Consider the following 15,552-nt stretch of genomic DNA (forward strand, 5'->3'; position numbering starts at 1 on the left):
TCATAATTATCTTATCAACATAGAGACAGATTACCTATTATTTTAAGATAATTAATTCGAATTAACTAGTGCTCAATGCATTTATGTTGCTGTGTGTCATTATCCATCAATACAATTATGAATTGCTAAAAAAAATCTTTAAGTTATTTTAATGGCCTGTTTGTTATTTTCCTAAATCCACCCTTCATTTGTCTCCATCTCTACTTGAAATTTTTAATTACAATTTATGGGGTTTTTTTGTCTGTGCCTTAGGCCACATTCCAGTCTCATTTGTGATGTTTTTACACCAGGGCCCTCACGGGAGATAAGCTCTCCCTCTTCAGTGACCACAAGCCTGTAACCATACCCTTTTCTTGCCGTATGCTTGGCTTTCTACTTATTAGTAATTTTTCTTTCATTTATATATACTGCTGGTGTCCTCTCTTGTAGGCATACCCCTGTTTTCTACCATTCTTTTCCTCTTTTAAACCTTGAATACTGTGTTCAGTTTTGGGCCCCTCGCTACGGGTGCTGGAGCGTGTCCAACGCTCTCCACAGCTACCTGAAAGGAGGCCATGCTGAGGTGGGGATCAGCCTCTTCTCCAGGATAACTAAAACTAGGACCAGGGGAAGTGGCCTCAAGTTGCAGGGGTTTAGGTTGGGTATTAAGAAAAAATTCTACACAGAAAGAGTGGTAAAGCATTGGACCGGGCTGCCTGGGGAAGCGGTGGAGTCCCGTGTAGAGGAGGCACTTGGGGACATGCTGTAGCAGGTACTTAGGGCCATGGTTTAGTTGACATCAAGGGCTACGGTTGGACTCAATGATCTTGACGATCTTTTCCAACCATAATAATTCTATGATTCTATCCTCCCCCATTCAGTGCAACTGAAACAATAAATGGCATGAAATTTGAGGGAGGAGGAGGCTTTTCCTATTTTACGGTGCGCTCTGCTTAGCTCAGTTCATTGCCCTCTTTCCATTGCTGCTAGGTTGGTATCAGCTCCTTGGCATCTCGGAGCTGCAAGGTGACCCCAGATGACGGGAGGGTGGAAGGAACCTATGTGTGAAGATAAAAGTCTACACAGATCCCATCACACATAAGTGTCTGTCTCGAGGACAGCATCTAGGCCACGGCTGTCCAACACGGTGCCCGGAAATGCCTGTCCAAGAGTCTCTGATGAAACTTGACTTTTTTATGCCTCTGATTTTTTTTCCCCCTTTTTCTCCCATGATTGACATTTGTCTTTTCTGGGCCTTGTTTGCTTGCACTGCACTTGCAGGGAGCCTGAAGCGGTGCAGCATTTTCATTTCAGTCAGGTTAAGGGTGATGAAGATTACACATACATACTGATTTATGCCTTAAAGGCTGCATATAGTGTCAAGTGTGATCTCAGCAGATCTCTGCTCGATGACTCAAGTTCTCAGGACAGTGTTACACTCCCAGACATCAATCCTCATCCAGGAAAATGAAAACTATGTCTCTGTCTAGAATATCGTTCAATAAAGTCCTGATCTGTGTTATTTGTTATTAATAAGATAATAAAGACATGTTTAACATTTGTGCCAAAGCCAGAACTGAGTCATTTTCGGCTAAGTACTGCTGAAACATAAAGCAATGAACAGTGTCAGCCTCCAAGAGCTTTCGGTTTAAATGTGCGGTTGATATGTGGTATTACTGTTAGGCATATTCTTGTGTGCTTCTGGGAACACTTCAGTGCAGATGTCTTATGCAATGACATGATATAACTGCAAACCCAATGGTTTTTAAACATTGCATTTGGACATGCCGTATGCCTGGAGTTCTTCACAAATAGCAGTGCACCCCAAGGTGGATACCATCCCAAGAATGTAAGGTGGTTTCTCTATTTTAAAAAAAAAAATCTGCATCAGGATGAAGCCAGTGTCTATTTCCCAACACAGATGCACATTATCAGACTCTGTATGTTCCTATGAAAAGTGTTCACTTGGACCCTCCTGCTCAACCTCAGTGGAAAAAGTCAGACAATTCCCTGTCGAGCTGTATTTGTAGTATTCTGGGAAATACCAGGGATGGGCAGAAAAATGTGAGTGCATTCCAAGACTGAGCACTTCTCTTCCAAGTGCTTTCAGCCCTTGCCAGCATAAGGAAGCCGTTCAGTTTGCTCCTGACCAAGTGCTTTTTAGAAGACAGCTGGAAGAAATGATGGAAGGGATGGAGGGAATTTCTCTTTTAGGTGCCAGCTGCAGTGGTACCGTTAACTCAAAATCTTCTCCCCTATGTTAATACTTCTCTTTAATAGCACCCAAGTGAACCATTTAATAAATGTTTCTAAAAGAGATGGTAATACACCAAACTCTTCATATCCTAATCAGAAGCAAAACCACAGACCAGACCTTGTATCCATTAAATATTGTTACCTCGACACCTAGTCAAGAACAGTGAGCACAACAGGGAGGACAGTTGCAATGTAGTTATGGTGCTCTATTTGTCTTGGCAGCGGAAGGGGTCACGTAGCCTGCCTAGCTGTCATTATAGGCCCTTGGATAAGTGAAAAATCACTTTAGCATAACAGCACAATGCCCGCTGCTTTCTAAGCACGTCAAGTAGGCTTGTGTTCTAAATAAAAAGGCATTACGCTGAGTGAAAAATAGACTAAAATAAGTTAGGGTAAGCTCCAAAGTACAGCTTGGAGTGCAAGTTTAATAGGTGAAAGACAAGCAGGCAGCCACTCTTCGTGTCAGCTTTGGAAATGGGTCACAGTGTTCTGGAAAGAGTAAAGTAAGTCGAAAGTCAGCTTTCAAATCTATAGTCCTGTCTGTACTGTGGAAAAAAAAATAGATTCAGGTTGATTAATCTCATTCTTAGCTGCAATTTCTTCTGGATATATTCCCAAAACAGTCTCAGCAGTGCTGACCATATTCCTATTTCTGTGTATACTTTACAGGTACTGGCTACATATTTATGCTACCATAGTATCACCTACATTTCCAACAAATCATAGAATAATCATAGAATCAATTAAGTGGGATTTGGTTATGTGCGTGCGTTTCTTTTGGGGTTTCTGAATGAACTTTGAAAATCATATTGATACTCATGGTTCAATACACACTTCTTGGAGTTTTTCTGTTTCTTTCTTCTTTGGTATTTTCATCTATTAATCAACTTTTGTATCTAAAACTTGGATTAAAATCTACCTGCAGCCTCAAGGAAAGATAAATATGATCTTTGCAGCTAGTGCCAGGGCTGACATGCAGCCAAAGAAAGTTTGCTGTTTTTAAAGGCCAGACCAAGCAATGTCACCTTTTGTGCCTTATCTTGCCCCCCAAAATAGTCCCATGTCTCTGTTACATTGGTTTGCCAAAATGGGTCAACACAAATGTCGAGCAGATGCCACTTTCTGAGGAAAATAAACCTTCAGCTGTGCCACAAATTCTGAGCCTGGCTCTGCTCAAGCCTCACCCTACAAAAGAGGAGTCATCTTATGAAAAAGTTTTCCCCAACCATTAAATAGGAGGCATGCTGCCTCCCCATGAGGAACTTTTAGGTCTACATCCCAAAACACACTCCGTAGAGTGGTTTTCCAGTAACTTCAGTGGGTATCAATGTCTTCCTGGCCCAGACACCCTGTCTGTGACATGGTTTCTGTCAGTGAAATGAGTATTTGAATCTTGAGGTGTGACTGAAAGCGACTGTCAGAAAAGCGGCCCAGGGGAGCAGGGCTGGTAAAAGGTGCTGCAGCGGCAGTGCCTGGCCCATCACGGGGTGCCACCAGCCAGGTGGAAAGCTTTTAACTTGAGGAAGGAAAGCTCTAAGAGAAGACAAGGGCCCCGCGGCCGCAGGGCCAGGGGCTGCCCAGGGCACTGCAGACTGAGCGCGGGCTGGAACAGCGGGGCAGGCACCAGGCGACAGCCCCGGAGCTCGTGGGGCCGCCTCGGCAGCGAGCGGAGGCGCCTGAAGCGCGGCGGGTGCCCCGGGGCCGTGTGGCGGCGGCGGGAGCGCGCCGGGGCCGGCCGCGCGGCGAGGCGAGGCCGCCGCCACTGAGCATGCTCGGCGCCTCCACATCCGTCCCCGCTCGGGCGCCGGCGGGAGCTTCCCCGCCGCCGAGAAGCCCCGAGCAGGCGGCGCGGGGGCTGCCGCCGCCGCCGCCATGAACGCGGGCGGCGGGGCGGCCGCGCCGCCCTTCCCCGGCCCCGTGCAGTGTGAGTGCGCGGCGCGGGCCGTGCGCGGGCCATGCGCGCTCCGGGGCCCGCGCGGCGGAAGCCGAGCGGAGCCGGGGCCTGCGCGAGGCCCCGAAACCTGAGTAGCACCAGAAGCGGGCGGGAGCGGGGCCCGGGAACCTGCGTGCGGGGGGAGCCCGGGAACCTGCGCGGGCCGCGGCCCGGCGGGCGCTGCGGGGCGGCTGGGGGTGCTCCCCGCGGTGACAATAAGCGTCGTTGTTATATATTATTGCCCAACTAACATGTCGTTCGTGTGGCCGCCGCAGTCCCGGGCGGCACCACGGTGCTGGTGGAGCTCACGCCGGACATCCACATCTGCGGCATCTGCAAGCAGCAGTTCAACAACCTCGATGCCTTCGTGGGCCACAAGCAGAGCGGCTGCCAGCTCGCGGGCACCGCGGCCGGGGCCGCCGGCACCGTCCAGTTCGTGTCCGAGGAGACGGTGCCCGCCACGCAGGCGCCGGCCGCCACCATCGCCTCGGAGACGCAGACCATCACAGGTACGGCGCGTTGGGTGCCATGAGCGCGCCAGGGCTCAGCCTGGCCCCGCGCTCACGTCGTCCCCACCGCCGCGAGCAGAAAACAACGTTTTCTGCATTAGTCAGCGCATAGGTGCATGCAAAGAGATAAAGAAGCCATGTGCAAGCCCCTTGGTGTGACAGCCATTGCTTGGTTTGCTAATGGAGCCATGAGCTCACTTGGGCTTGCTTCGATCTAGTGTGTTGTCTAACCGACTTGCAAAGACTAATTAAAGTTGTCAATACTTATGCAAAGTAATCAAATTACTATGTGTTTTATTTTTGCTAGGAGTGCTCTTGATGAGAAACAGGCTTGGAATTGCTGTCAGGCGCTGGTCCAGGCCTTTTTATGTGAGAATACTGCGTGCACTAGCGTTGCTTCCACGACTAATTGGCAGGAAAAAATATAACTCAAAATTTCTGCCTATGCAAAGGCTCAAATGGTCTTGCAAACATTTAAGTGTAGCTAGAATTTTATTCTATGCATGAAACTTTTGCTCTTTTATATATAATGTATTTTGTTTTGGTCTGGGACCTTACTAAAACTCCATTTTTTTAAGTTGGATGGACAGGATATGGAAGAGCATCTGATCGAGTAGTGAAGCAAGCTGAATTCAGGGCCTAGTTCCAGGATTTTTTGTATTATTATCCCTCGGGTCAGTGTGGGCTTGGGGTGAGTCACTTTTCTGCTTATTTACTCATTTTCAAGATGAGGGCAGTTGCACCATTCTGTCCTTTGTGGGGTACAGCATGGTTTTTAAAAAACAGTAGCCTACAAAGTTTTCCTGTTGTTTTTGTGTGTAACAATTAAAAATGGTGTAGTTAAAAGGAGCTAAACCTTTAAACCATCTTTTTGATTTTTGAATGTTTTCCTTATAAACAGTTTGGTTTTTTTTTCTCCTCCTCTGGACTCTAGTACAGCCAGTGCTGAAAAACAGGAGTGATTTTATTAATGTAAGACCTGGGCAGGCATCAGAAGCAGCTGATCCGTTAGTCGTGCAGCCAGATAGGATGTAAAGAGGGAGCCAAGTTAGGGTCGTTCAAAGCTCAGCGTGGCTCATGGGGTCTTGACAAACATTCTCATCTGGTAGCAAGATAGCCAGGGGGAGAACAGCTCTCTCCCTGCCCCCCTTATGACTAGGAAGCCAGGAATAGGAATGTTTCTGGAAACATGTTATAGAGAAGTAATTAATGAAATTGGAAAATAGCTAAGTTTTACTTCCTGGAGAAGTGCAAGCTGTCAAACTGAGCTGTTTGTGTGTGTTTAGTTTCTGCCCCAGAGTTTGTTTTTGAGCATGGCTACCAGACGTACGTGCCTAGCGAGAGCAGCGAGCCCCCCGCCGCGGCCGTCGTCTCCACGCCACCAAAGGCACGCTCAAGAAAATCCACCTCCTCCTTGACACAGAAGAAACTGAACTGCTGCTATCCAGGTAAGGTGACGACTGTGTCTTCATTTTTAAAATCCACAGGTTTGGTATGCCTACAGTGTAGAGTAAGGCTGTCTGTTTAATGCACTTAAGATGTACAGAATCTGGAAAGCAACCTCAACCAAGAGTGTGATCTGCTAGTGCTGAGGTCAGTAGCACTTTTGCTGTTGTCCTCACCAGTTCTTGGACAAGTTCTTGGTCCTCTTCTGTGATATATTCTGGTGATGCTCTGGCCTCTGCCCTAAGAGGAGAACTAAGGGCAGAACTTTGCTAACCTTTTGGTAACTGCTATCATTGTATGAGAAAAATATTGTGTGTGCATTTTGCTTGGCACGCTTTGTTAAGCTAGAATATTTTTCAGGATGTTTTGAACTGAAATATTTTCAGAGATTAATGTGTAAAAGAACCATACAGTATACAGAAAACCTCTGAAGGGACAGCCACATAGATGAGTAGTCCTGTTAATTGGAGCAGAAGTTTCAGTGCTTCTTTTTATGGCCTCCGTTTGAGAGACCCCTTTCAAACGTGCAGCGCTCAGCGCTGCACTTGTAGAGTACAGAAATCACAGACAGGATTCCTGAAGGCTGAGCCATTAGCTGCGTTCCCAATAGCACTAACCTGAGATTATATGTGGAGTTAATGAGTTCCACCTGTGTCCCCCATGTACCATAAAGAGCATCTCAAGTCCTAGGCAAGATTCCAGAGAATTGTTTTAAAGCTCACTCAAAGAATTACAGAAAAAGGTAATGTGGAGAGTGAATTCTCCCCTAGGGAAGCACTAGAAAGCTAAGGTTCATAAGTAATCCAGTTACTATTTTAAGGAGATGGGAGGAGACAAGATGGGGACTTCATTTTCTAGAAACGCTGAATTTTAAAGAAAATGTATACATGAAGAAAGGAAAAGACCAGAATAGCATAGTACATTTTTATGATTATAACCTTGTTAGTTTTTCCTTGGGTTTAGTATTGTCTTTTTCTTTTCCTTTCCCTTCCCTGCTCTGCCCCATTCTCAGGTTGCCAGTTCAAGACTTCCTATGGTATGAAGGATATGGAACGTCATCTGCGAACACATACAGGTTAATGTAGTTGCTGTATTTTTATTTTATTTTTTTCATCCTTTTCTGCTTTTTGCTAAAAAGTATTGTCCTACATTACATTACAATTACACTGAATTATATGTCATAGATAAATTAGAGAAAATACACACATCTATCTGTACATTTTGGTGTTGTAGTTCTCAGTGTTTCAGAATTGCCCGTTTTGGTAAGCCAGGTTTCTGGCCCATACTGTTCACAGGTGGGAAACTAAAAAGGTGAACATTGCTTAAAATCACAACTAAGTTTCTGAGATGTCAGCCATGTGCTTATCTGCATGTGTCCATATGGTAGTGCATAATGCCTCCTTAATAATTTGCCAGTTTGCCCTTAATTTATTACAGAGATTTCAAAAGTTCTCCCCTTACAAATTTGAAATGGCTCTTTGGAGAAATTTCCAAAGGTCTTCTAAATTGTTTGTTGTATTTGCATATCCACCCTTTTAGAGCTCTTAAGAGAGCTTAGCTAGCTAGCAGACTGGCATCTCAAATCCTGCATCCAGTTCACGCCTTTTATAAAAGCTTTTTGAATAACTAGCACAATTGCTGTTTTAGCATTCTGTGTACTGGGTGCTATTTTTTTTTCTGCGAACGTTTTTATGATTCAAAAATCTTGACGTGTTGCTGCTCTCCCGTTCATCTCAGGAGACAAGCCCCATAAATGTGAGGTTTGTAACAAGTGCTTCAGCCGTAAAGACAAGCTGAAGATGCACATGCGTTCGCACACCGGCGTGAAGCCCTACAAGTGCAAGCACTGCGACTACGCGGCCGCCGACAGCAGCAGCCTCAACAAGCACCAGCGCATCCACTCCAACGAGCGGCCCTTCAAGTGCCAGATCTGCCCTTACGCGAGCCGCAACTCCAGCCAGCTCACCGTGCACCTCCGATCCCACACAGGTACGGCTGCAGCAGCATTCCAATCTCTAAACATCTGAAAATCACTGGCAAGGATTTTAGAACCTCTACAGATGGCCACATGCCACGAAGTGCTTATTTGATCTTGCAGAAGCTGCATACCTAGATGTTTTTGTACATCTCATGGGCACAGAATTCATTAGGGCAACATAGCTCTGCAAAAAATATGTAGAAGAATATGTACAATGAGAAGACGTATCTGACTCTTGCTAGTTGTTATGCTTTGCTTTTTTTTTTCTTCTTTTTTTTGATACTGTCTACGAGACATTCTTAAATCAACAGAACTTGAGGTATGTCTTGTTGTTAGCATTTGAGCCCCTCTCTGTGTCTTTCAAATCTGGTCCACAGTATTGGAAACACTGAAATTATTTTATAATTGACTGGTTAAATCTGCTCAGAATTCACCTGCATTATTTGATTTCTCTTGCTCCAGAAATTAATAAGCAATTCAAGTGTAGTGGGTTTTGTTTTGGTTTTAGTATCATTAAATAGTGCAGCAGTCAGATTTTTAGATAGCTTCTTTTGGCAGATGAGTCTGTTGTATCATTCAATTAGGCTAAAAGTCTTTAGTTTTGTTGTCTCTTCTACATAATTTCTGTAAAAAGACCTTTTCATGGTCATTCATTTGCTGGGGTGAAGTGCAATGATTTAGAATTTAATCATTTCATTCTTATTATATTACAAAGCTGCTAAGCACACAACCAATTTTAAGAGAAAATCAAGATGAGTAACTGCAATGCATTCCTTTATTGGAATGAAACTAGTTCTTTTCTAGAAGGTGAATGTAATTTACATAGCTCAGTATCACATCATTTACATACCCTTACTTGTTGAATTAAGATCAGTTTTCTGTTGAGAAGAATTACTGGGTAAGAATTCTGAGATCAGACCTCCCCTCCTCTTCCATTTTTTTAAGTTTCGTTGTCAGTGACAGACCACCCTTTAAATAACAAAACAAACACTTTCCTTTATTCAGTAAAATTACTAATTTTATCTTTCATGTATTACAATATCCTGAATATGTAAATTAAGCCATTGAAATATGAACTATGCTTTCATCAGCAAAGTAGATAAAAATTCAGTAGCCGAGTATGCAGCTGAGACTGTAAAATAAACCAGATGAGCAAACACTGTATCTTCATTAATAAAGTCTGTTTCATATACATAATACACCATGTATCTCAATTATTAAACAGATACATGGATTAGCACAGTAGGCCACAACTTGATTTGAAAAATATGCAGCTAAATCTATGGCATCTGCAGCTAGATAAGAAAATTATGCAAAATTATACAGCTATCACAGGCTCTATAAAATATTAACTTATAAAATAAATTAGCCATTTGCAGTTTGATTATTAAAGAAAAAAAACTGCTGAACTAAGTACAGTCGCTTTTCTCTTCCCAATACCTTTAAATCCCATCTTAGCACCCAATGTCACAGTTGTATTTTTTTTCAAAATATTATGTAAACACATTACAATATGGTCATTTAGAGAACTGCCTATTTAGTTTAAAAAGAAAAAAAAATGAATGGTGTTATTCAGGAGGTTTGCTTTGGCTTTTCTGAAGACTTCACAAAGGTGTCACTGGGCTTCACCCTGGAATTTGTTCAAGGCCTGTAGACTAAACAAATCTACAGCTTAATTTGATCATACATGTTGTGACACAAGCCTGCAAATTTAAAAAAAAAAAAAAAAAGAAAAGAAAAACAGTGACTTAGAACCAGATAGTTCAAGTGGTTACTCGTGTAGGCTGTTTGATGCAAGTAGTTTGCTAATGATCTTACAGAAAACTATGTTCATTTTTCACACTTCAGCAGTTAAGAATTTGACCTACGTTTCAACTTTGTTGCTAGGTTTTGGATCAGGAATGTTCTTATAAAAAATATACACCTATGAATATTTTATATTCCTGTTTGCATTAATGCAAACTGATTAGAGTTTCTAAAAGTGGTCTGTTGAAGATTATTAGATATGATGCATGATGCAAATATCTCTTTCTCAGGTGCTGTAATGCCAGAAGAAACAAAAGCTTAATGTTACTTCTGTCTGTAAGCGTATTTCCCTTGAGTCACATATTTACCTACTTGTTTCCTTATCATCCTATTTCTCTTTTCCAGTTCCCGTTGTGTATCTGTGATTCCTGTTTTGTTTTATAATGGTAATAGTGCTGCGCTTCTACAATGACCCGCATAGAATCTTGTCCAAATACCCAATGTTTTGGACAAAAGGTTTCACTCCCTGCCTTGTGCCAGCAAAAGTCTTTGAGCTGTTGCACATGAGCCAGGGCAAGGATTTAACCAGGCCCCAAAGTAATCCGTTTTTCTTTTCAGCTAATTTAACTTTCCATGTGAACATATCTTGGTATAAGAGAGGCAGTAAGGAATATATGAGACAGTGGGGAGGCTGGTACTAGTTAAACATTTGTTTCTGCAGTAGCCTAACATTTAGCCTGGACATAAACTTTATCTGCAAGCCACACAGTAAATCATGTAAGTGTGTATTTATGTTGATTTCCCAGACTTCATAAAAATCTAGCAGATGTTCAACTTCTATAATGTTTATTTGAATTGATTTTAAAGGCTGACTAGACATACTGTTGTCAAAGCAATATAAATGGAGAAACTTCTGTCACTTCTTTTGAAGCACTTGGAATAGGTCTACAAACAAAAGGAATGGCAAATGGAGACTATCTGAGATGCTAATATGAAGGCACAACAGGCATGGGTAGGCAAAGGCATGTGCTCTTGGAAAGACTGCACACAAGTGTTCAAACCAGGTGGCATATACCATCCCCTTGCAGAGTTCCCTACATCTTGAGAAGATACTGGGAGCTTACAAGTATCTAAAACAAGTCAGCTGAGTGCTGTAGCATTTGATCCCTCCAAGAGAGAGAGATGTTGGTTTCTCTTCTGTAATATGAAATCTGTTTTCTGTTGACAGGAGATGCTCCTTTCCAGTGTCAGATGTGTCCTGCTAAGTTTAAAATCAACTCAGACCTGAAGAGGCACATGCGTGTGCATTCTGGTGAGAAGCCATACAAATGTGAGTTCTGTGAGGTCCGGTGCGCCATGAAAGGAAACTTGAAATCACACATTCGCATTAAGCACAGCATGGAAAATACTCTGAAGTGCCCAGAATGTGAGTTTCAGTGTGGAAACAAAACGAGCCTTCGGCACCACATAAGGACTCATCAGCCTGAGCAGCCAGTGAAGTGCTCAGAGTGCAACTACTCTTGCTCCAACAAGGCAGCTTTGAAGGTACATGAGAGAATCCATTGCAAGGATCGTCCTTTCAAATGTGAATTCTGCAGCTTCGATACCAAGCAGAGGAGCAACCTGACAACTCACGTGAGGAAAGCTCACGGAGACAAAGTCAAAACCAAGAAGCAAACTGTGGAGAAGAAAGAAGGAGACAGACCAAAACAGGGTGGCTCCAGGCAAGTTGCTAAGTTGGATGCCAAGAAAGCATTTAAGTGTGACCTGTGTGAGGCTTCCTTTGTCCGAGAGGATTCCCTTAGGAGTCATAAGAAGCAGCACAGTATGTACAACGGGACGAAAAATAATGAACTAGCTGTTCTGCAGCTTCAGATGGATCCCAGTCGACAGAGTAGTGCCCCAATTACCGTCAGTCACATTCAGGTCCCACTTCAGGCTGCTCAGGTTTCTCCATACAGTGAGGGAAGGGTCAAGATCATTGTGGGTCACCAGGTCCCTCAGGCCAGCAGCATCGTTCAGGCCGCGTCGGTGAACGTCGTGCCCCCCGCCTTAGTGAGCCAGAACCAGGAGGAGCTGTCGGCCGCCAGCCGCCTGCAGCTGCTGGGCCAGGTGAGTTTGCTGGCGCCTCCTCCTGCCATGGCCCCGAGCGAGGCAGGGGCCGTGGCGCAGCCCGCGGTTCTCCTCAGCGCTCACGACCAAAGCGATGCGAGTGCTTTGCACCAAACCCTCCTTCCTGCCGCTCCTGGCAGCGCTCACGAGGCGTCGGCAAACCAAGCCTTCATCACCAGCTCTGCCATCAGCTGCTCCGACTTAGAAGGCCTCAATGCTTTAATCCAAGAAGGAGCCACAGAGGTGACCGTGGTTAGTGACGGAGGGCAGAGCATCACTGTGTCTACGGCAGCTCCCCCTCCTCCTATCTTTTCCTCATCCTCTCACACAGAAGCCCCCAAGCAGACCTATTCCATTATCCAGAGTGGAGCCCACACAGCGTTGCTGTGTCCAGCAGACTCCATACCAGATTAACCACAGAGGACCATTGCTAAACAACATTCAGTCTCTGCAGTAATGCTGAAGTCAGTAGAACTGCATAGGACATAAGTGAATGCAGCATTTGTCCTATAAAGCCAAATACCTTCCACATACACGTTTTGCCTGTCTATACATGGAAACATACAGCTTGTATGTGGGAAAAGAGGGTGTGTATATTTACCTGCCTCTATTAAAATCAGAGGCTGTGTTCTTTGCAAAATCTGAGTATCAAAAGCTGAGTATCCACTTAAAATTTCACCCAGTGGTAAACTTTCCAAAATGTGATACTTGATAAATTAAGAAAATATCACCTTACGACAAATAATCATCACAGCAGAAATCTTTTTTTTTTTTTCCATACACATGCAAAAAAATAATAGTCCAAGCCACTCTGAAGTTTATTTTTAAGTAATGCTAGTAATGTTTTGATGATTTGCTGTGGATGCATAAGCTGGACCTGGCTGATAGTGAACTTTTTAGAAACACCTAGTAGCCAGGTCTAATGCAGCCAAAATAAAGATTATGGGACCTATTCTGTAGTGTCAGTAGAAGTTGGTAGCACCTGACAATTAATGTGGAAGTACAGAAGCAGATCAGGTAATCATTTTATTTTATTTTAGAAGACAAAATTTGTCCCTCCATCACTAACAACTACTTGCATTTGTTAGCAAAAACAAATTGCAAATCATGTATATGGCGCCGTGATCTGTCAATCACCTTTGTTTTAGAGAACAGAATGGCTACAAATATATTTTTTAAAAATACAGTACTTTTTTAGTGTGTTTGTTATTTTGGTGTTGTCTTCATACTTCCTTGTGGTTGCATGGGTGGAGGAAGTGCGTTGTGCTTTTGCCTCTGGTCTTTTCCAAATTAGAAGGGGAAAAAGACAAGCTTGAACTTGTTCAAAAAAAAAAAAAAAGAAAAATAGTAGATTCTTTTTCAAGGATCAAAACTAGCATAATTTCAGATTAGATCCCAGTAAGACAGTAGCTCACTATTAAATGACGTACATTTGTATAAAAGGGTAATATGTGAATTTAGGGATGTATCTTGAACTATACAATATTATAGTTCTGGCAGCTGAGCATTTGTGTAATGGTAACTAGTATCTTTACTAAGAGATTACCTAGTTAAAGAACAGGCTCCTAAATTGGGAGAGTGGTAGCTCTATGTTGCAGCAGCCTGGATCTGCTGAAGTGAGAGCTCATTGCAGAGCCAGGCAGCATCGCAAGGACACGTGAAGGCTGAAGAGAGGCCGTTATCAAAACCAAACGGGGGATTTTAGTCAGGTTAATTTCAGTTTTTGCTGGTGGGAGGCAGTGGATGTTTGCTTTCTGTTCTAGGAACACGTTTGCAACCTTCTGAAGTTCATGTCATTAGGGTTCCTTTCTGAACAGGCCCTCGTGTTTGCATCTCGGTGTGTGCGGTCTGCATGCTGCATGAGTTGGGTTGTCCCCCACCATGTGTTCCCTCGGTACAGCACAATTCCTACTTGTGGGGTAAAGCTTCGTTCTCTACAAAGACAGAAAAGTGCAATCCAGCTCACGAGTGCAGTCATACAAGTTGTCAAGTTGTTCCTGAGAACGCTGGTCAAAAGAAAGTTTGTTTAAACTTGAATTCTCCAGTGTCACTCTCTTCATAGGAAAATGGTGTTTTGGGAAGCCTGAGTCTCTTCTGCCTCCCTAATCCTTGATTCTAAATTAAGGCTCTTTCAAAACATAAACACCCTTCCAAATAATCCTCTTAATTTCGAATTCTTATCTTTGATTTAAGCTGCTTGGTAGTGTATGTTTCTGGTTGTGGATATCAGAAAAGATGGTACTTCAATTAGAAGGAGAAACCTCATGAATGGTTAGTTAAAAAAACATTACTAAGGTGTTATTTCCAAGCCTTGTGCTGTATTGAACTGTGAAGTAAAAATCTGAAGTTTCTGGCAGCTGTATTTCAGGGATTGTTATCCCTTACGCTTGTTCTTGGACTACTTTGGTGATACAGGTTACCACCTGCTAACTTACCTTTTCTCTATGGATAGCTGATTTATGGAGCTGACAAGGTCCAGTCCCAAGGCACTGAGCACACCTATTTTTCCAGAAATCAGAATTGCAGAGCAGCAGGGCTTTACTGCGGACGCATTCGGTGAGAACCATGGATGGAAAGCCTAGGAGAAGCCACGTGCTGCGCTGCGGCTCAGGTCCCAGCTGAGCCTGGTGGCTCCTCTCAGCGCCGTCCAAGCTGCTTGGAAAGCACCAGCGAGAAGAAGGGATCCCAGGCAAGTGCTTGATCTTCCTGTATGGCATCAGCCCTATGTGACCACCGCGTGGACCACACCAACCTTTCTGTGTTGGCGCTGGATCTAGGTGCGTGTTATGGTAGCAGTTCTCTTTGCCCAAATGTGTGTGTGTGTGCGTGCTCCGAACTGTCCAGCGGAGAGCAGCACAGCCCCAAGGCACTGCAAACACCAGCAAAGGGGGACACTTGCAGCCATGTGGCAGTGACAGGTTTGTGCTGCTCGTTTTTGCTGTGGCCGGGGAGGAGAAGCGGCAGAGCTCGCGGATCCTCCATAGATGGTGCTGCAGATCCAGGCAAACCTCGGCGCAACCCTTTCTGCTTGCTCATACACCTTTCCTGTTAAAAAGGTTGCACAGTTTCCTGCTTTTGACTCTTTCCCAAGTACAAGTGGTAAAAAATATTTCAAAAAGCACTATTGTAGGAAGTTCTGGAAGGTCCAACTGCAAGCAGTCTGTTACGTTCCCATGAAACAGACTTACAGCCGCAGATTAACCTCACGATTTAATATAAGTATTGATAATTTTCTAATCCTAACAACTATTTTTAAGCTGTGCATAGCGTGCAGCTGCAGGGTTTGGTGGGCTCTAAGACTGATACAAAATGAGAGGTTTTTCCCAAAGCCGAAGGTCTGAATTGCAATTATCTGTGTTTGCCCTTGGCCAATAGACGCTCACCCGGGGGATGCACCAGCACGTCCAGGAATCTCACGTTCAATCTAATGTCACTCTTAACGTTACACAGCTCCGTTATCTGCATTTCAGTTTTACAAAAAGAGCTGTTTACCTTCTAAAATAGGAAACCAGTAGATTTGTCATATTGTAAAGACTAACCTTCATTCTGGTCCCCTGGTGTAGCTCTAAGATAAACAGGAAAGATAACAAAAT

At 43.8% G+C, this 15,552-nt stretch overlaps 1 protein-coding gene across 1 annotated transcript; it reads left to right on the forward strand.

Moving 5' to 3' along the window:
• Positions 1-4,035: 4,035 nt before the first annotated feature.
• On the forward strand, positions 4,036-12,607 carry ZFP64 (ZFP64 zinc finger protein). The gene is made up of 6 exons (XM_088528437.1): positions 4,036-4,159; positions 4,444-4,677; positions 5,964-6,125; positions 7,136-7,198; positions 7,861-8,112; positions 11,076-12,607. Exons 1-6 carry the CDS (start codon positions 4,108-4,110, stop codon positions 12,371-12,373), a joined length of 2,061 nt encoding a protein of 686 aa, XP_088384563.1. The 5' UTR covers positions 4,036-4,107; the 3' UTR covers positions 12,374-12,607.
• Positions 12,608-15,552: the final 2,945 nt, after the last annotated feature.

This window comes from Tinamus guttatus, unplaced genomic scaffold, assembly GCF_059628265.1.
Source record: "Tinamus guttatus ecotype Peru unplaced genomic scaffold, ASM5962826v1 Tinamus_guttatus_pri_ptg000027l, whole genome shotgun sequence".
Taxonomy (NCBI): Eukaryota; Metazoa; Chordata; class Aves; order Tinamiformes; family Tinamidae; genus Tinamus; species Tinamus guttatus.